Source organism: Triticum urartu, chromosome 2 (assembly GCF_003073215.2).
Source record: "Triticum urartu cultivar G1812 chromosome 2, Tu2.1, whole genome shotgun sequence".
Classification (NCBI taxonomy): Eukaryota; Viridiplantae; Streptophyta; class Magnoliopsida; order Poales; family Poaceae; genus Triticum; species Triticum urartu.
Window position 1 is genome coordinate 69,798,589 of NC_053023.1, and position 20,883 is coordinate 69,819,471.

The 20,883-nt window shown below is 43.6% G+C and overlaps 1 protein-coding gene across 1 annotated transcript; it reads right to left on the reverse strand.

Moving 5' to 3' along the window:
- Positions 1-781: 781 nt before the first annotated feature.
- Positions 782-19,604, reverse strand: LOC125535089 (ATP synthase subunit beta, chloroplastic-like). The gene is made up of 3 exons (XM_048698146.1): positions 18,892-19,604; positions 1,977-2,411; positions 782-844 (listed from the first exon to the last, which is right to left on the reverse strand). The coding sequence occupies exons 1-3, from the start codon at positions 19,507-19,509 to the stop codon at positions 782-784; spliced, it is 1,116 nt and encodes a 371-aa protein (XP_048554103.1). The 5' UTR covers positions 19,510-19,604.
- Between the last annotated feature and the right edge of the window lie 1,279 nt (positions 19,605-20,883).

The following is a 20,883-nucleotide window of genomic DNA, read 5'->3' on the forward strand; positions in this document are numbered from 1 at the left end:
TGTTTGTCAGCGAGTAAAGGCGGAACATCAGAAGCTGGCAGGGTTACTTCAACCATTGCCGATTCCCGAGTGGAAATGGGAAAAACTTGGAATGGACTTTATCACAGGAGTACCCAGGACCCGTTCAGGTTATGACTCCATCTGGGTAGTAGTTGATCGCTTGACCAAGGTAGCTCATTTCATTCCCGTGAAGACTATATATACCAACGCTAAGTTAGCCAAGATATACATGACCAGGCTCGTATGTCTGCATGGAGTTCCGAGGAGTATCATGTCAGATAGAGGAACACAATTTACCTCAAAGTTTTGGAATCAGTTGCATGAAACTTTGGGTACGAGGCTGGAGTTCAGTACAACTTTTCATCCGTAGACAGATGGACAGACCGAGAGAGTCAACCATATTCTGGAGGACATGTTGAGAGCCTGTGCGCTAGACTACGGGTCTAGCCGGGATGACAATTTGCCATACGCAGAGTTCTCGTACAACAACAGCTACCAGACCAGTCTGAAGATGGCCCCTTTCGAAGCTCTATACGGAAGGAGGTGCAGAACACCATTGTTGTGGGATGCTGTTGGAGACCGAAAACTTTTTGGTCCCGATCTTATCAGAGATTCTGAAGAGAAGGTCAAGCTGATTCGAGACCGACTTAAGATAGCCCAGTCGAGACAGAAGAGTTATGCCGATAGTAAACACAATGAGATAATGTATGAAGTTGGAGACCGAGCATATCTCCGTGTGTCCCCACTTCGAGGAATCAAGAGGTTTGGTGTTAAAGGAAAATTAGCACCCAGGTTCATTGGCCCCTACAAAATCCTCGAACGCAGAGGAGAAGTTGCATATAAGCTGGAATTGCCAGAAGGATTGTCAGGAGTTCACGATGTCTTTCACGTATCCCAGCTGAAGAAATGCCATGCCGAGATGGACGATATTCCTTTGAGAGACACAGTACCCCTAGAGGCCATACAGCTTGACAGTGATCTGACTTATGAGGAGAAACCCGTTAGAATTCTCGAGACTGCGAATAGAGTTACCTGCAACAAGATCATCAAGTTTTGCAAGGTTCTATGGAGCCACCACTCCGAGGAGGAAGCCACCTGGGAGCGAGAAGAAGATCTCCGCCGAGACCACCCGCACCTATTTGCTAGCCAACCCGAATCTCGAGGGCGAGATTCATCTTAAGGAGGGTAGGTTTGTAACATCCCAAATTTTAAATTTGGAATGTTTTACAATTATTAGTTAAGCATCTGTGTATATTGTTTGAAATTGTGTGGCATTTGGAATTTTCAAAGGCATTTGAGTTTTGTTTGAATTGGATTCAACTTGGCATTTGATAATTTACTTCAAATATCCCTGACAAATACTTGATCAAAAGTATGACAGGAGCTAACATGACACTCCAAAAATGTCAGAACAAAAATATGGCCAAAAAGTTTGAATTCAAATTTGAATTTTATTTGGGATTTCCGGAAAATGTTTTTTTAGTTTGTGTTTTGCCTCTGGAAAAATGTCCACGTTTTAGGATTATTTCCCCTGAGAATTTTGATATATATATATGTCATATATAAAAATACTATAGTTTTTTCTATATTTAGTTTTCTCTCTGTGGTTATTCAAAAAAACAAATAGGAAAAAAACCCAGGCGCGCCAGGCGCCAGGCCAGCAGGCCCAGTCGCCAAGGCCGCAGCCCACTAGCGCCGAGCCGCCAGCCCAGCGCAGCGCGCCGCACGCCCGAGCCGCCTCCGCTTCGGTCGCCCGCTCGCCTCCTCCCCTCTCTCTCCCACTGGCCCGCGGGGTCCACCCTATCCCTAACCACTCGCCCACGTCATGCCGCACCAGAGCGCGACCGCCGCCGCCCGTCGCCGCGATCTTCTCGGGATTGCGATCCCGCGTTGCCTCCTCGCCCACGATCATGCCCTATATAAAGCCTTGCCCCTTCTCTTCTGAACCCCCCCAAAAACCCTACCCCAACACCCACCATAGCTCGCGCCATCTCCAAACGCATCTCGCCGCCGCCGCCTCGGTTCACCGCCGTTTCTGCCGCCGGTGAGCATTCCCCTTGCTTCCAAGCTACACCACCCAAACCCCTTCTCGTCCCGCACCTCTTTGACATCCTATCGTCGCCCAGGAACCATTGAAGCCGTTGCCCCGAGCTCGACCGCCGCTCGCCGGAGCTGCAGCTCACCAGGGAGCAGTCGTCGTCGCCCCGACCGCCACCGTCGTCCCCAAGCTCCAACAACTCCACCACCACCTCCGCCTCGCTCCGTCGCATCTCCCTGACATCACCGCCGTCGCCCCGGACCACCGGAGCCCCTCCGCCACCGATGCCCGAGTCGCCCCTGTCATCTTCGTCCGTCGCCGCCGTCCACTGTAAGCCCGAGCTCCCCTCCACCGTTAGATCTCGCATGTACGGCTTAGATTAGATCCGCGAAGGGTTAGGTTATTTTCAATAGATCGGTTTAGTTTACGATTTATTTTCCGGTTTAGTTAGACCGGACCGATCGGTTTTTTACTTAGCCCGTATATGTTTTAGTTAAAGGTCGCTCGCGCGTTAGATAGTTTTAGAGCGCTCACTGTTTCGGCCCGTTAGCGCATTAGTTTATTTTAGTTTTATTCCAGTTTCTATTTTTAGCAGAATAGTTCTGTTTTTGTAAAATATATATCTTTTAGGTTATTTATTATTTTCAGTTGATTATTTTTTTTGTTAGTTTACAAATTTCCTATAGTTTCTGTAGAAAATAGATTCGGCCATGTTTAAGTTTATAAAAATAGTTTTATATTAGTTTTAGTCAGATTAGTATTTCTACTATAATTTGAGTTAGGATTATTCCTTTTTAGTGATTCTTTTTGTCACTGCTTTGTTTTGACCTTGCCTAACACTAGGAATTTATTTGGGTATTTTTAGTCTTTATTAAAAATAGTTTTACTCGAAATCAAGCTTTTCTAGTTTTTTAGCTGGCTGCTGTTTTCTGTTGTTCTAATTAATTTTGGATTTTATTTCACCTCTGTTATAGTTTGTTTTAGATTAGTTTCTGTAGTTACAGAGGGTGAACTTTTATTTACAGAAAAAATAAAATGTTTTTTCTTGCTAGTTGTTGGTTTGGAGTTCTTCGAGTTTTCTTTGGTTTTGGTTTGAGTGCTTGTGTGATTTCCTTTAGCTTGCTGTTATGATATTTAGTGGAATATTTATTTGTGCTATTGTTTAACTCGATAGAATTTTTGAAGTGCGAAGCTTGCTATCTCGAGTCACTAGCGTTTGAAGACTGTCAGCCAGGCAAGTCATTTGATCATGTTTTACAATACCTATGATTTTGTTGCATTAGAATTATTCCTCCCCACCATGCATGCAGTAGGAGAATTTTAAGTTATGTCTTGAGTAGTATCATGAGGTAGGATGAACCCATTTCCCCTTGTTACTATTGCCCGGGACGATGTAGTTTATTTTGCTATGCTTGTAGACGGGGTTGGTTGAGAGATTCATAAGGGAGATGTGAGAGTCAAGATGATGACAACCCCATGACTTCAAGCTCAAGATGGACTTCAAATTCACTACTGGGTGGAGGACGGTTGACGGGCACCCTGGAGGAACCAGCGGATGGCCGGGATGCATGGAGAAGCGCCATGACATCTTGCGGAAAGCTTCACCCAGCCACGAAGAGACGGATGGATACCCCTTAACCGGAAGCTTACCTGTGTAGCCGCAAGCCATTATGGGCTCTGGCTGGGTTGACCTTAGGCGTGACTCTGGACGGACGATGCCAGCAGATGTAGAAGAACGGTAGGACATGGATGGGCACCGATAGTGCCCAGAGAAACTCTACGGAAGACCCTGTTTCGTTCGTCCCGTCTTCAAACACCAGGCAGTGCGAGGACATAAAGGAGGGAACGAATCTTGCGGGTAAAGTGCAGAAGACTCTGCAGAGCAACAACCTAATCGATTAGCCGTGTCCCCGGTTACGGACATTTGAGCCTCTGGAATTGGAGTATTTCCAAAATCTCAACACCGAACAAATAAATTAATTGAGGGGTTAATTAATAATTGGGAATGAGACATTGGTTGGCGGAACCATCTCAATAACTACCAACATTTTGTAGTAATTGCAAGCAAGACCTTTGTTGCAGGGAAAAACTGCCTTTTCGCAAAAATATAAAACTTAGAGCCCCACAGCCAAATTGCATATAGTGTTAGCATTATCATTTGCTGTTTTCTCTATGACTTGTCGGCATATTCAAAATGCCGACCTACACGGCTGCAATGTCTCATGTTGCAGAGGATTTTTCCGACCAGGCGTGAGGCTACGATCTACGCTTGGCGATTGCCCTATGGAGTCGGATGGACTCGCTATTCGTCTACGCTTCCGCAGCTTTATTTAGTTTATTTCTCATGAGTTGGCCTTCGGCCGAATTTATTATGATGTAATAAAGACTCAATATGAGAATCGTGTAATAAATTCAGGAGTGATTGAACTTTGAATCTTTTCATCAATGTACTGTGTGTGCCAGCATGATCTTGGGATGGTACAGCTACACAGAGACTTGACCGATTTTGGGTCGGGTCATTACAGAGATGGTATCACTATAAGTAGGAGAGTCAGTAGCGGCATGCATACATGTTGAAGCCAACTACACTGTATATTAACACATGAAACTCACAGAAAGGAAACTATAGAGTAAAGAAAAAAGTGACCTATAAACATCAAAATACTCATGTCATTCATAAAAGGCACATCCATAATTAATAAAGTGGCCGTATGCATCGCCCAGATGCAGAGGACGGGTGTCGGTGTCAAAACCAGCGGATCTCAGGTAGGGGGTCCCGAACTGTGCGTCTAAGGCGGATGGTAACAGGAGGCAGGGGACACGAAGTTTACCCAGTTTCGGGCCCTCTTGAAGGAGGTAATACCTACGTCCTGCTTGGTTGTTCTTGATGATATGAGTATTACAAGAGTTGATCTACCATGAGATCGTAGAGGCTAAACCCTAGAAGCTAGCCTATGGTATTATTGTATGTTCTCCTACGGATTAAACCCTTTGGTTTATATAGACACCGGAGGGGGCTAGGGTTACACAGAGTCGGTTACAAGGGAGGAGATCTACATATCCGTATTGCCTAGCTTGCCTTCCACGCCAAGGAGAGTCCCATCCGGACACGGGACGAAGTCTTCAATCTTGTATCTTCATACTCCAACATTCTGGCCAAAGGATATAGTCCGGCTGTCCGGAGACCCCCTAATCTAGGACTCCCTCAGTAGCCCCTGAACCAGGCTTCAATGACGATGAGTCCGGCACGCAGTATTGTCTTCGGCATTGCAAGGCAGGTTCCTCCTCCGAATACTCCATAGAAGATTTTGAACACAAGGATAGTTTCCGGCTCTGCAAAACAAGTTCCACATACCACCGTAGAGAGAATAATATTTCCACAAATCTGATCTGCTGACACGTTTTGCCCACATGACATCACGTCATGGCCCTGTCATTATTCGAACTGTTTTTCTCAACCAGCACCGCACATATCGCGAGGCGGTTTTCTCGACACGTCTTGTCGAAGCAGAGATCGTGTCCCCCTTATTACGGGATTCTCATCAATACGGACGTGGGTAACCCAACCGTGCCCGTTGGTATGACTTGATGACCCACAAGTATAGGGGATCTATCGTAGTCCTTTCGATAAGTAAGAGTGTCGAACCCAACGAGGAGCAAAAGTAAATGATAAGTGGTTTCCAGCAAGGTATTCTCTGCAAGTACTGAAATAAGTGGTAACAGATAGTTTTGTGATAGGATAATTTGTAATGAGCAACAAGTAACAAAAGTAAATAAAGTGCAGCAAGGTGTCCCAATCCTTTTGTAGCAAAGGATAAGCCTAGACAAACTCTTATATGATGTAAAGTGCTCCCGAGGACACATGGGAATATCGTCAAGCTAGTTTTCATCACGTTCATATGATTCGCGTTCGGTACTTTGATAATTTGGTATGTGGGTAGACCAGTGCTTGGGTGCTGCCCTTACTTGGACAAGCATCCCACTTATGATTAACCTCTATTGCAAGCATTCGCAACTAGAACAAAAGTATTAAGGTAAACCTAACCATAGCATGAAACATATGGATCCAAATCAGCCCCTTACGAAGCAACGCATAAACTAGGGTTCAAGCTTCTGTCACTCTAGCAACCCATCATCTACTTATTACTTCCCAATGCCTTCCTCTAGGCCCAAACAATGGTGAAGTGTCATGTAGTCGACGTTCACATAACACCACTAGAGGAGAGACAACATACATCTCATCAAAATATCGAACGAATACCAAATTCACATGACGACTAATAGCAAGACTTCTCCCATGTCCTCAGGAACAAAAGTAACTACTCACAAAGCATAAACATGTTCATAATCAGAGGGGTATTAATATGCATATAGGATCTAAACATATGATCTTCCACCGATTAAACCAACTAGCATCAACTACAAGGAGTAAGTAACACTACTAGCAACCTACTAGCACCAATCCCGGACTTGGAGACAAGAATTGGATACAAGAGATGAACTAGGGTTTTGAGATGAGATGGTGCTGATGAAGATGTTGATGGAGATTGCCCTCTCCTGATGAGATGAGTGTTGGTGATGACGATGGCGATGATTTCCCCCTCCGGGAGGGAAGTTTCCCTGGCAGAACAGCTCCGCCAGAGCCCTAGATTGGTTCCGCCAAGGTTCCGCCTCGTGGCGGCGGAGTTTCGTCCGAGAAGATGGCTTATGATTTTTTTCCAACGAAAGACTCCATATAGCAGAAGATGGTCACCGCAGGGCCACCAGGGGGCCCACGAGGTAGGGGGCGCGCTCTAGGGGGTAGGGCGCGCCACCCACCCTCGTGGGCAGGGTGTGGCCCCCCTGGTGAGTTTCTTCCGCTGAGTATTTTTTACATATTTGGAAAACATCTCCCGTGAAGTTTCAGGACTTTTGGAGCTGTGCAGAATAGGTCTCTAATATTTGCTCCTTTTCCAGCCCAGAATCCCAGCTGCCGGCATTCTCCCTCTTTATGTAAACCTTGTAAAATAAGAGAGAATAGGCATAAGTATTGTGACATAATGTGTAATAACAGCCCATAATGCAATAATATTGATATAAAAGCATGATGCAAAATGGACGTATCAACTCCCCCAAGCTTAGACCTCGCTTATCCTCAAGCAAAAAGCCGAAGTCGAAAAATATGTCCACATGTTTAGAGATAGAGGTGTCGATAAAAATAAAATACGGACATGAGGGCATCATGATCATTCTTAGAACAACAACTTATATAATTCTTGTCATATAATCTCTTACGCTAGAGTAATAATTCAATCACAATATCAAGTATGAATTGTAAACTTCATTGAAAACTAACAAACTACAATCTCAGTCATTGAAGCAATTGCAATTTATCATAACATAGGAAAGAGTCAATGTATAAGAGTTTTTCAGCAAGTCCACATACTCAACTATCATATAATCTTTCACAATTGCTGACACTCACGCAATACTTATGGGTATGGAGTTTCAATCGGACACAGAGAAAGATAGGGGCTTATAGCATTGCCTCCCAACGTTTTACCTCAAGGGTAATGTCAACAATAATAGTTCATGAAAACTCACATCCAATTAGCCATATATACCAGGATCTTTCCAACATATTGTGCTTGCCAAAGGAAAAAATGTAAAAAGGAAGGGTGAAGATCACCATGACTCTTATGCAAGGTAGGAGGTAAAAGTAAAAGATAGGCCCTTCGCAGAGGGAAGCAGAGGTTGTCATGCGCTTTTATGGTTGGATGCACAAAATCTTAATGCGAAAGAACGTCACTTTACATTGCCACTTGTGATACGGACCTTTATTATGCAGTTTGTCGCTTTTATTTCTTCCATATCACACGATCGTATAAAGCTTATTTTCTCCCACACTAATAAGTCATACATATTTAGAGAGCAATTTTCATTGCTTGCACCGATGACATCTTACTTAGAGGATCTTACTCAATCCATAGGTAGGTATAGTGGACTCTCATGGCAAAACTGGTTTAAGGGTATTTAGAAGCACAAGTAGTATCTCTACTTGGTGCAATGAATTTGGCTAGCATGAGGGGGAAAGACAAGCTCATCATGTTGGAAGATCCAAGACAATATAATTCATCTTAGATGTAAGAAAACATAACCCATTATGTTGTCTTCCTTGTCCAATGTCAACTCTTTAGCACGTCATATTTTAATGAGTGCTCACAATCATAAAAGAGGTCCAAGATAGTATATTTATATGTGAAGACCTCTCTTTCTTTATTACTTCCTATTAATTGCAACGATGACCAAAACTGAGTTTGTCAGGCCTCAACAACTTTTATTCATCACACTCTTTCTATGTGAGCTCATTACTCTCCATAAGACTCACATGATCTCTTTGTTTCTTTTTATTTCTTTCTCTTTTCTTTTATTCCCTTAGGATCATGGAAAAATAATTAAGCCCTTGACTCAACACTAATCTTTATTATATAGCTCACGGACTCAATTACATAGAAGGATAATAAAGCAAAACTCATGACTAAATCATACTAAGAACTTTTATTCTACTAGATCAAGATATTACCAAAAGGATAGAACTAAGAAAAACGGTAAAGATAAAAGTGATGGTGATACGATACCGGGGCACTCCCCCAAGCTTGGCAGTTGCCAAGTGGAGTGCCCATACCCATGTGATTATGTCTCCTTCGTTGGTGAAGAAGGTGGGGTTGTTGATGATGGATAGTCGCACATCGGTCGTAGGAGGTCTTCTAACTTGCGGATAATGCCCTTGAGTGCGATGATATGCTCCTTCAACAAAATATTTTCACGTGTGAGATACTTATTTTGTATACGAGCTAACTCAATCATCTTGAAAGCTTCGATCTCTGTTGGGGTAAGAAGATTGTGATCAAGTTGAAAGGTGTCTTCTGTTGCCGGAACTTGGTCCTCCATGGCCTTCTTGATCCCTTCATCCTTGTTGATCTCCATGGGTTCTTCTCTCTTCAGCTCTATCTTCATTAGCCAAGCATCGTTGCCCTCATGATTGGAGGAGGAGGGAGATGACATAGTGCCTGGCCTTGACAACCCTGACAGAAAACAGCTCGAAACAAAGACATGAGATTTTTGCGTGATACGGGAGTCAAAACCCCCGGGAGATTATATAATGAATTTTTACCGACCAAAATACGTGTCGTGTACAAAAACGAAGTCCGGAGAGCACACGAGGTGCCCACGAGGTAGGGGGGCGCGCCCAGTAGGGTAGGGCGCGCCCTCCACCCTCATGGAGCCCTCGTGTCCTTCCCAGACCGCTACTTATTTTCCTATTTTTCTAAATATTCCAAAAAGGAGAAATATTGCCTTAAAAACTGTTTTGGAGTCGGTTTACTTATCGTACCACATACCTATTCCTTTTCGGAGTCTGAAACGTTCCGGAAAGTGTCCCTTATGTATTCCTCCGGGGTTACGGTTTCAATAACATTGGTTACAACATTTATGGGATTACCTGATATATAATGTTTGATTCTTTGACCGTTCACCACCTTCCGATTTGTGCCTTCGAAGTTGTTGATTTTTATGGCACCGGAACGGTAGACCTCATCGATAACGTAAGGACCTTCCCATTTAGAGAGAAGTTTTCCTGCAAAAAATCGTAAACGAGAGTTGTATAGTAATACATAATCACCTACATTAAACTCACGCTTTTGTATTCTTTTGTCATGCCATCTTTTAACTTTTTCTTTAAACAACTTGGCATTTTCGTAGGCTTGGGTTCTCCATTCATCAAGTGAGCTAATATCAAATAACCTCTTCTCACCGGCAAGTTTAAAATCATAACTAAGTTCTTTAATAGCCCAATAAGCCTTGTGTTCTAGTTCGAGAGGTAAGTGACATGCTTTTCCATAGACCATTTTATACGGAGACATGCCCATAGGATTTTTATATGCAGTTCTGTAGGCCCATAATGCATCATCTAGTTTCTTGGACCAGTTCTTTCTAGACCTATTAACAGTCTTTTGCAAAATTAATTTGAGTTCTCTATTACTCAATTCTACTTGACCACTAGACTGAGGATGATAAGTACATGCAATTCTATGATTAACATCATATTTAGCATGCATTTTACGAAAAGCACCATGAATAAAATGTGAACCACCATCGGTCATTAAATATCTAGGGACTCCAAATCTTAGAAAAAATAACTTCTTTAAGCATTTTAATAGAAGTGTTATGATCAGCACTACTAGTTGGAATGACTTCTACCCACTTAGTAACGTAATCAACAGCAACTAAAATATGTGTATAACCATTAGAGGAAGGAAAAGGTCCCATATAGTCAAAGCCCCAAAAATCAAATGGTTCAATAACAAGTGAATAGTTCATAGGCATTTCTTGACATCTACTAATATTACCAACTCTTTGACATTCATCACAAGATAAGACAAACATGCGGGCATCCTTGAAGAGAGTAGGCCAATAAAAACCAGATTGCAATACCTTATGTGCAGTTCTATCTCCAGCATGGTGTCCTCCATAAGCTTCGAAGTGACACTTGCGTAGGATCTGTTCCTGTTCATGCTCAGGTACACAACGTCTAATAACACCATCTACTCCTTCTTTATAAAGATGTGGGTCATCCCAAAAGTAATGCCTCAAATCATAGAAGAACTTTTTCTTTTGCTGGTATGTGAAACTAGGTGGTATAAACTTAGCAACAATGTAATTAGCATAATCAGCATACCATGGAGCAGTATGAGAAGCATTTATGACATTTAATTGCTCATCAGGAAAGCTATCATCAATAGGTAGTGGGTCATCAAGCACATTTTCTAACCTAGACAAGTTGTCTGCAACGGGGTTCTCAGCTCCTTTTCTATCAACAATATGCAAATCAAATTCTTGTAGCAAGAGAACCCATCTAATAAGTCTAGGTTTAGCATCTTTCTTTTCCATGAGATATTTAATAGCAGCATGATCAGTGTGAATAGTTACTTTAGAATCAACAATATAAGGTCTGAACTTATCACAAGCAAATACAACCACTAAGAATTCTTTTTCAGTAGTAGCATAATTTCTTTGAGCATTGTCTAGAGTTTTACTAGCATATTGAATAACATTTAGTTTTTTTTATCAACTCTTTGTCCTAGAACAGCACCTACAACATAATCACTAGCATCACACATAATTTCAAAGGGTAAATTCCAATCAGGTGGCAGAGATCAATGCTTTCTTAAGTATTTCAAATGCTTCTACACAATCATCACAAAAACAAATGGTATATCTTTTTGTAATAAATTAGTCAGAGGCCGAGAGATTTTTGAGAAATCCTTAATGAACCTCCTATAAAAACCGGCATGACCAAGGAAACTTCTTATACCTTTGATGTCCTTGGGACATGACATCTTTTCAATAGCATCAACCTTGGCTTTATCAACCTCAATACCTCTTTCAGAAACTTTATGCCCCAAGACAATACCTTCATTAACCATAAAGTGACACTTTTCCCAATTCAAGACAAAATTAGTTTCTTCACATCTCTGCAAAACTCGCTCAAGGTTGCTCAAGCAATCATCAAAAGAAGATCCATAGACGGAAAAGTCGTCCATGAAAACCTCACAAATCTTTTCACAAAAGTCAGAAAAATATAGCCATCATGCATCTTTGAAAGGTAGCAGGTGCATTACATAGACCAAAAGGCATACGTCTATAAGCAAAGGTACCAAAAGGGCATGTAAAAGTAGTCTTTGATTGATCTTTGACTGACACAGGTATTTGAGAGAAACCAGAATAACCATCTAGAAAGCAAAAATGTGTATGTTTGGACAATCTTTCTAGCATTTGATCGATAAAAGGTAAGGGGTAATGATCTTTTTTAGTAGCCTTATTTAATTTGCGGAAATCAATTACCATCCTATAACCTGTAATAATTCTTTGAGGAATCAATTCATCTTTATCATTAGGAACAACAGTAATACCTTCCTTCTTAGGGACACAATGGACATGACTTACCCACTGACTATCAGCAATGGGATAGATTATACCTGCCACAAGGAGCTTTAGTATCTCCTTTCTTACCACTTCTTTCATTTTAGGATTCAGTCGGTGTTGATGATCACGAACTGGTTTAACATCTTCTTCCAAATTAATTTTATGTTGACATAGAGTGAGACTAATGCCATTAAGATCATCAAGAGTATACCCAATAGCAGCACGGTGCTTCTTCAGAGTTTTCAATAATCTCTTGAGCGATGATTTCTCCTTCATGAGGCCAAAAATCTTATATTTACTAATTGGAGGCAGCTTTCTAGCATTTACATTAATCCACATCATCAAGATTAATTTATCCATTAGATTAAAATTTTAATGGCTAAGATCTGTTAAAAGTCCGTGACTTATATAAAGATATGGCGTACGTAAAGAATAGAACATGCACGTATATAAAAGATAGACACAACCTTATAATATAGAAAAGGGAATCACGCTTTCCAAAAGAGAAAAAATAGAGAAGGGAATCACGTAAACAAGAGTCCTCATGCTACAAGAAAAGACCATAGTACAGAATCATATAAAAAAGAGTCCTCATGCTACAAGAAAAGACCATAGTACAGAATCATATAAAAAAGAGTCCTCATGCTACAAGAAAAAGAGCCATCATGACTTTATAACAAAAAGGCCATTATGACACACGACCAAGTTTTCCTTTGACAATATCTGCCTTCTCCCATTGCAAAAGAAATATACTCTTCTGTTTTTTATAAAAAGTAAAAAAGATACATAAGAATACTCACGTTCTGTCTTCTGAACAAAAGAAAATGCATAAGTACAAAATTTAATGGTCAAGATTTTTCAGAAGTCTCGGCTTATAAATGTACACCACTACTTGCAGAATTGTACCAACACGTATAATGAGAGGACACGGCTTTATCTAATATAAGAGAAAAATATCCGGTACAAAAAAGGACCCCTCATGCTATAGAGAAGGAGATATCACAGTTTTAAAAAATGTCATCATCTCACACGTGCAAGTTCTAAAATATTTGTGTTATCTGTTTTTAAGACAGAGAAAAGATGATAAGTACAAATAATCACAAGACTTCTTCCAAAAAAAGAAAAAAACTAAAACTAAAAGATGTACGAATAAATAATCTTCTCCTCCCGTGAAAAAAGCACACATCCCAGTTCGCGCCAAAATAAAACTACTTGCATCCTTCTCTTGAAAAAAGACAAAAGGATCTTAAAATATAGGAGTCGACTAGCCGCATGTTAGAAGTAAAGTCTATGCCTGATTGAAAAAGAAATTTCAATCTCACCACATGCAAAAATAAGACCAATTGAGATATTACTGTCAAGGTCATTAATGTGCGAAATTGCTTAATCTATACACATAAAAATATATCATACTCCCTCCATCCCAAAATAAGTGTCTCAATAGTGTACTAACTTTAGCCGTCAGAAAATAATACATGTGATTATTGTTTGTTACAATTGTTTCAAATAACTTATAATTTGTTCAATATTATGATATCTAAAATTTAACCTCCTATCTTATACATGTTAATATAATTTTGTTAACAATTGTCTCCAAATAATAGCTAGACCGTGCAGGTGCACCGGATGATGACTAGTTATATATAAAATTGCGATCGCGATGAACAAGATGCATAGGATAAAACTTCTGATGAAATTCCAATTTCAATCGTTTGTAATTCCAAGACCTCATATCATCACATAGCCTATACCATGTCGATGCATCTCCCCTCAAAGATAAAGGGAAGACCTTCTTCTTAACAACATCCCCGGGTACACCTGCAAGCTTAAATAATCCACAAACTTCATCCACATATATCAGATGTTCATCAGGATATTTTGTTCCATCTCCTAGAAAAGGATTAGCTAGCAGTTTTTCTATCATACCCGCAGGAACTTCAAAGCAAGCATTTTCATTTTTATATTCATTTTCAGTAGGTCGAGTAGGTTGAGGAGCAACTCTTTGCTCTACTGGTCGAGGTGAAGATACCCCGAACAAGCCCCTCAGAGGATTACTTTCCATTGTAACAAGTGACAATAAATTTCAGCACACTATATAATTTTTTCCTTACCAAATTCCACCTACCAAAGGCGCTTCACTCCCCGGCAACGGCGCTATAAAAGAGTCTTGATGACCCATAAGTATAGGGGATCTATCGTAGTCCTTTCGATAAGTAAGAGTGTCGAACCCAACGAGGAGCAGAAGGAAATGATAAGCGGTTTCCAGCAAGGTATTCTCTGCAAGTACTGAAATAAGTGGTAACAAATAGTTTTGTGATAGGATAATTTGTAACGAGCAACAAGTAACAAAAGTAAATAAAGTGCAGCAAGGTGGCCCAATCCTTTTGTAGAAAAGGACAAGCCTGGGCAAACTCTTATATGATGTAAAGCGCTCCCGAGGACACATGGGAATATCGTTGTGGGAGTCATGGATTAGGGGGTCTCCGGACAGCCGGAGTATCTTCATTGGACGGACTGTTAGACTATGAAGATACAAGATTGAAGACTTCGTCTCGTGTCCGGATGGGACTCTACTTGGCGTGGAAGGCAAGCTAGGCAATACGTATATGGATATCTCCTCCTTTGTAACCGACCTTGTGTAACCCTAACCCTCTCCGGTGTCTATATAAACCGGAGGTTTTAGTCCGTAGGAGAACAATCACAACATACAATCATACCATAGGCTAGCTTCTAGGGTTTAGCCTCTCTGATCTCGTGGTAGATCTACTCTTGTAACACCCATATCTTCAATATTAATCAAGCAGGACGTAGGGTTTTACCTCCATCAAGAGGGCCCGAACCTGGGTAAAACTTCGTGTCCCTTGCCTCATGTTACCATCCGGCCTAGACGCACAGTTCGGGACCCCCTACCCGAGATCCGCCGGTTTTGACACCGACATTGGTGCTTCCATTGAGAGTTCCTCTGTGTCGTCGCCGTTAGGCTTGATGGATCCTACTATCATCGATAGCGATGCGATCCAGGGTGAGACTTTTCTCCCCGGACAGATCTTCATATCCGACGGCTTTGCACTGCGGGCTAATTCGCTTGGCCATCTGGAGCAGATTGAAAGCTACGCCCTTGGCCATCAGGTCAGATTTGGAAGTTTGAATTACACGGCCAATATCCATGGGGACTTGATCTTCGACGGATTCGAGCCACAGCCGGGCGCGCCGCACTGTCGCGATGGGTATGACCTAGCTCTGCCGCCGAACAGTACCCCAAAAGCCGCGCCCACATCAGCTCCGACCCTCAGTTCGGAGCCAACTGCGCTAATCGAGGACGGGTGGTTAGACACCACCTCAGGGGTTGCAGTCTCAACGGCGATCAAGCCGAACACTAGCATAAATCTCCGCGCAGCCCGTGATTCCAAGGCATTAGACTCTTTTCCGGACTCTAAACCATCCGCACTCCTGCCGATCGAATCCAATGGGGCGCCAATCATGGAATTCACCGCCGCGAGTATCTTTCAGCACTCGCCCCTCGGCGACATTCTGAATTCACTAAAGTCTCTCTCTTTGTCAGGAGAGCCCCGGCCGTATTATGGCCAACAGGATTGGGATGCAGACGACGAAGAAATTTGACACCCACCCACCACCCACTTAATAGCCACTGTCGATGACTCAACCGACATGCTCGACTTCGACTCCGAAGACATCAACGGTATGGACAACGATGCGGGAGGCGAACAGGAGCCACCACCCACAGGGCGTTGGATGTCCACTTCATCATATGACGTATACACGATGAACACACCACAAGACGACGACGAGGAACAGAACGATGCACCGAAGGCTTGTTCCCTCGAGAAGTAGTCAAACCGGCGACGCAGGCACCGTCCCAAATCCCGCCTCGCCAGGAATAACGATCACACAGACCCAGCGTTGGAGCAGGGCGAACCACTGCCGGACCACGGCCATAAGGAGAGTCAAACCGAACAAACCAATTCGGTCAAAGATAATAGTCCGGCCGACACAACGCCGGACAAGCACCCGGAGCAGCAAAATGCCCGTCAAAGGCTTGTGGCCACCGCGAGGAGTCTGAAAAAGCAGAAGCAAAGGCTCAAGGCTGCGCAGGACACACTCCAAATCAGATGGAGTAAAGTACTCAACACAGCAGCGAAGTACGGCGACAATCGCCCCACCAAGAGCTACCCAAAGCGGAAGTTGCTACCCGAATTCGATGAGGAGGCCTCAGACCCCTCACAACCAAAAATCAAAACAGCCACCTGGCCGGATAGACGACCTCACGACCAACATAGAGCGGCAAACAATGCCACTCACAAGACAATATGCGATCCACGCGAGGGCTTGCACCAAAAGGACAGCGCAACCAGATCCATCTATGGACCACGCAAGCGCGCCCCAGCATATGATATAACACAACAAACATCCGAACAACGCGGTACACCCAGATACAGGGGTGCCGCACACCCCCTATGTTTCACCGATAAGGTGCTGGATCATGAATTTCCAGAGGGATTCAAACCTGTAAACATAGAGGCATACGACAGAACAACAGACCCTGGGGGTCTGGATCGAGGACTATATCCTCCACATCCATATGGCTCGAGGAGATGATCTCCACGCCATCAAGTATTTACCACTCAAACTCAAAGGGCCAGCCCGTCACTGGCTTAAAGGCATCCCCGAAAACTCGATTGGAAGCTGGGCAAAGCTCGAAGACGCTTTTCGGGCAAACTTTCAAGGGACCTATGTCCGACCTCCGGACGCGGATGATTTGAGTCATATAACTCAACAGCCCGGAGAGTCAGCCCGAAAGCTTTGGAACAGGTTTCTTACCAAAAAGAACCAAATTGTCGACTGTCCGAACGCCGAAGCCTTGACAGCTTTTAAGCACAGTGTCCGTGACGAATGGCTTGCCCGACACCTCGGCCAAGAAAAACCAAGAACAATGGCAGCACTAACAAGCCTCATGACCCGCTTTTGCGCGGGTGAGGACAGCTGGCTAGCCCGATGCAGCACCAGCGACCCCAGTACATCTGAAGTTAGAGATGGAAACGGGAAATCACGGCGCAACAACAATAACAAACGCTGGAATAAAGGAGACATCACGAAGAGCACGGCAGTAAACGCCCGATTCATAAGCTCTCGGCCAGGTCAGCAAAAGCCGCCCTCTAAAGGTGCTAGAGATGAACTGTCCAGCCTAAAAAAAATTCTGGACCAAATATGTCAGGTCCATAGCACCCCCGGCAAACCAGCCAATCATATCCACAGAGAATGTTGGGTCTTCAAGCAGTCCGGCAAGCTCAATGCCGTACATAAGGGGGAGGAAACGCCAAGCAAAGATGAGGATGAGCCTCTCAAGAAAGACACCGGGGAACAAAAGAAATTTCCACCAGAAGTCAAAACAGTAACGTGTTACACGCGATCAATGGAAAAAACAAAACGACACTCCCAGAAAAATACGCCCGAGGGCCTATCACCGCGGAGTCCTGCCACTGGTCGTCTCAACCGATCACTTTCAACCATCATGATTACTCAGCAAGTATCCGGCGTGCAGGATGGGCTGCCCTGGTATTAGACCCAATAATTGATGGATACCACCTCACACGAGTCCTGATGGACGGTGGCAGCAGTCTAAACCTGATATACCAGGATACAATCCGCAAAATGGGGATAGACCCAGCAAAAATTTGCCATAGCAATACTACCTTTAAAGGAGTAACGCCAGGCCCAGGGGCTCATTGCACGGGCTCCCTGCTACTAAAGGTTATATTCGGCTTCCCCGATAACTTCCGTAGCGAACATTTAACCTTCCACATTGCCCCCTTTCAAAATGGCTATCAAGCACTATTCGGACGCGAAGCTTTCGCTCGCTTTAACGCAATACCACACTACGCTTCCCTCACACTCAATATGCCCGGTCCACGTGGCATCATTACAGTGAACGGAAGTATTAAGCGATCCCTGCACGCCGAAGAGCGTGCGGCTGCCTTGGCAGCCGCACACTAAAAATGGCCTCACGACCTCGGACACGGTTAGACGAGTCCGGCACAGCTATATGCAATTTATACCGGATCAAGGGTCACACCCCTATTACAAATACAAGGGGCTCAATGCGCGCAGGCAAGTGGCAATTTTTACTCATCTTGAATAATACATGGTTTCTTTAATTGCACGACAACTTTTTCACCTAAGTCCCTCTTTTTTACAGATGATCATCGTGCTACACCCGTCCAAGATACGGCACAATGGAGACACAGGCGCAGACGTGCAGCAGGGACCCGCTCCAAGGATTCTTTTTAGATTAAGACCCTGCGTAAACCTTTTTTTACCGTCTCTTGTTGATATATCCACCGAATTCTCAGCACAGTTGAGAAGGATGTTGACGTCTTGGCATGTGGCCATGCCAGAATAATGCACGTACCTGGACACAAGGGGCTTCTTACAAAGGGCACTACTTTGGCCCGGTTTATACCATAAAGACTGAATACCTTAGGGAGTGTTCGGCGTCGCGAGTTTGGCCTTATATGCATCAGCTCCGAATCATTGTCTTTGGTCAAATGTTGGGTTTGCCCGGCTCTTGTGTTTTGGTGCCTTACGTTCCACTTTCCTGCTAAGGTAGCACCGGGAGAACTACTGCGATTGTGCCCTGGTTCATCCGGACGAGCACCTCGGTAGAGAAAGCCGAAAACTGTCTGTCATGATATAGCGTGAGACTGGTCAACCACTCGATGACCTATCGGAATGTTAGAATTCCTCCGCCTTAACGAAGGGCCGTTTTCTGGCCAGGCATGTACGCACCCCACGATCGGGAGAGTGCGGAGCCACCAGGGGCTATCTAGTAGCCCCATTGTCAAACTCCTATGGCTAAGTGAAAGTGTTAAAGCATTATAGTCCTCTTCCGATAATTCATCCAAGCCAAGAATTGCGATAATGTCCTGAAGTTCTTTGTAACGTTGTAAAGTTTCCTTAACTCTTTGCGCAGTTTCATAATGTTCGTTGCCAACGATCCGAGGCTGTAACATAGTCGAGGTTGAATCTAAAGGATCTACTGCTGGATAAATACCCTTGGAAGCTAATCCTCTGGAAAGTACGGTAGTAGCATCCAAATGTGCAAATGTTGTGGCAGGGGCAGGGTCGGTCAAATCGTCTGCAGGTACATAAACTGCTTGAATCGAAGTTATAGATCCCTTTTTAGTAGAAGCAATTCTTTCTTGCAAAGAACCCATTTCTGTACTAAGAGTAGGTTGATAACCCACTGCGGAGGGCATTCTCCCTAATAAAGCGGATACCTCTGATCCTGCTTGAACAAAACGAAAGATATTATCGATAAATAAAAGCACGTCTTGCTTATTAACATCTCGGAAATATTCCGCCATAGTTAGGGCAGTTAAACCAACTCTCATACGAGCTCCCGGTGGTTCATTCATTTGGCCATAGACTAGAGCTACCTTTGATTCCTCAATATTTTTTTCATTAATTACTCCGGATTCCTTCATTTCCATATAAAGATCTTTCCTTCACGAGTCCGTTCCCCTACTCCACCGAATACGGATACGCCCCCATGAGCTTTAGCAATGTTATTGATTAATTCCATGATCAGTACTGTTTTACCTACTCCAGCCCCCCGAAATTATCCATCTTTGAAACAGGTATTAAGGTCGTCGATAAGGAGCTAAAAGATCGACGACCTTAATACCTGTTTCAAAGATGGATAATTTCGTATCTAACTCGATAAAGGCAGGCGCAGATCTATGAATAGGGAACGTTGCACTACTATCTACAGGACCCAAATTGTCAACAGGCTCCCCAAGAACGTTGAAAATTCGTCCGAGAGTAGCTCCACCGACCGGAACACTGAGAGGATCTCCCGTGTCAATCACTTCCATTCCTCTCATCAACCCGTCCGTAGCACTCATAGCTACAGCTCTAACTCGATTATTTCCTAATAATTGTTGTACCTCACAAGTCACATTAATTTGCTTATCGGCAGTGTCTCTACTCTGGACTACCAAAGCGTTATAAATATAAGGTAACTTGCCTGGGGGAAAAGTGACATCCAGCACGGGTCCAATAATTTGATCGATACGACCTGTACTTTTTTCTTCAATTGTGGAAACCCCGGGAGGAGAAGTAGTAGGATTGGTTCTCATAATTATCACATAATTAAAAAAAAGGAATTTGTCGAATTTTTTCTTTTTTTATGGTTGCCTCGCTCGCTGCGCTATCACCTCCTTATTAGGACCAAGACATTGGGTTAAGTGTGAACACGCGTTTTTTGCAAGCACCCCCGCATTATATGCGTGGGGGTTGAAGCCGACGGCTGCAATCTTTCAGGTTATACACATGTATACATAAACGGCTGCACAGGAGGCATCACACTACTTTCAGGCAAAAGTGTAAACATAGCCTTATAAAAACTTCATAAAAGCATTGTGTTTACAATGAGAATACATATCACTCAAACATAATATTCTTCGAGCACTGGGCCTCTATCAAACGAGCACCCTCGAGAACCTCCTCGAAATAATGCTCGGCTGCCACTCGGCCTATGGCCGAACCCTGCACCACAACTACGGAAGCGTCCATCTCTGCCCAGTATGCTTTAACACGGGCAAGGGCCATCCGCGAGCCTTCTATGCACGCCGACCTCTTCATTGCATTAATGCGCGGCACCGCACCAAGGAACTGCTGCACTAAGCTGAAATAGCTATCCAGTTTTTGCTTCTCCGACCACAGCTGATCCACAACAGCCCTCATGGCGAGTCCGGACAACCTATTCAGTTCGGCCCATTCGGCTAGCTGGTCAGTCAATGAAGGCGGACGCTCTGGAACATTGAACTGCGACCAGAACAGCTTGTCCACTTCATGATCTGTCT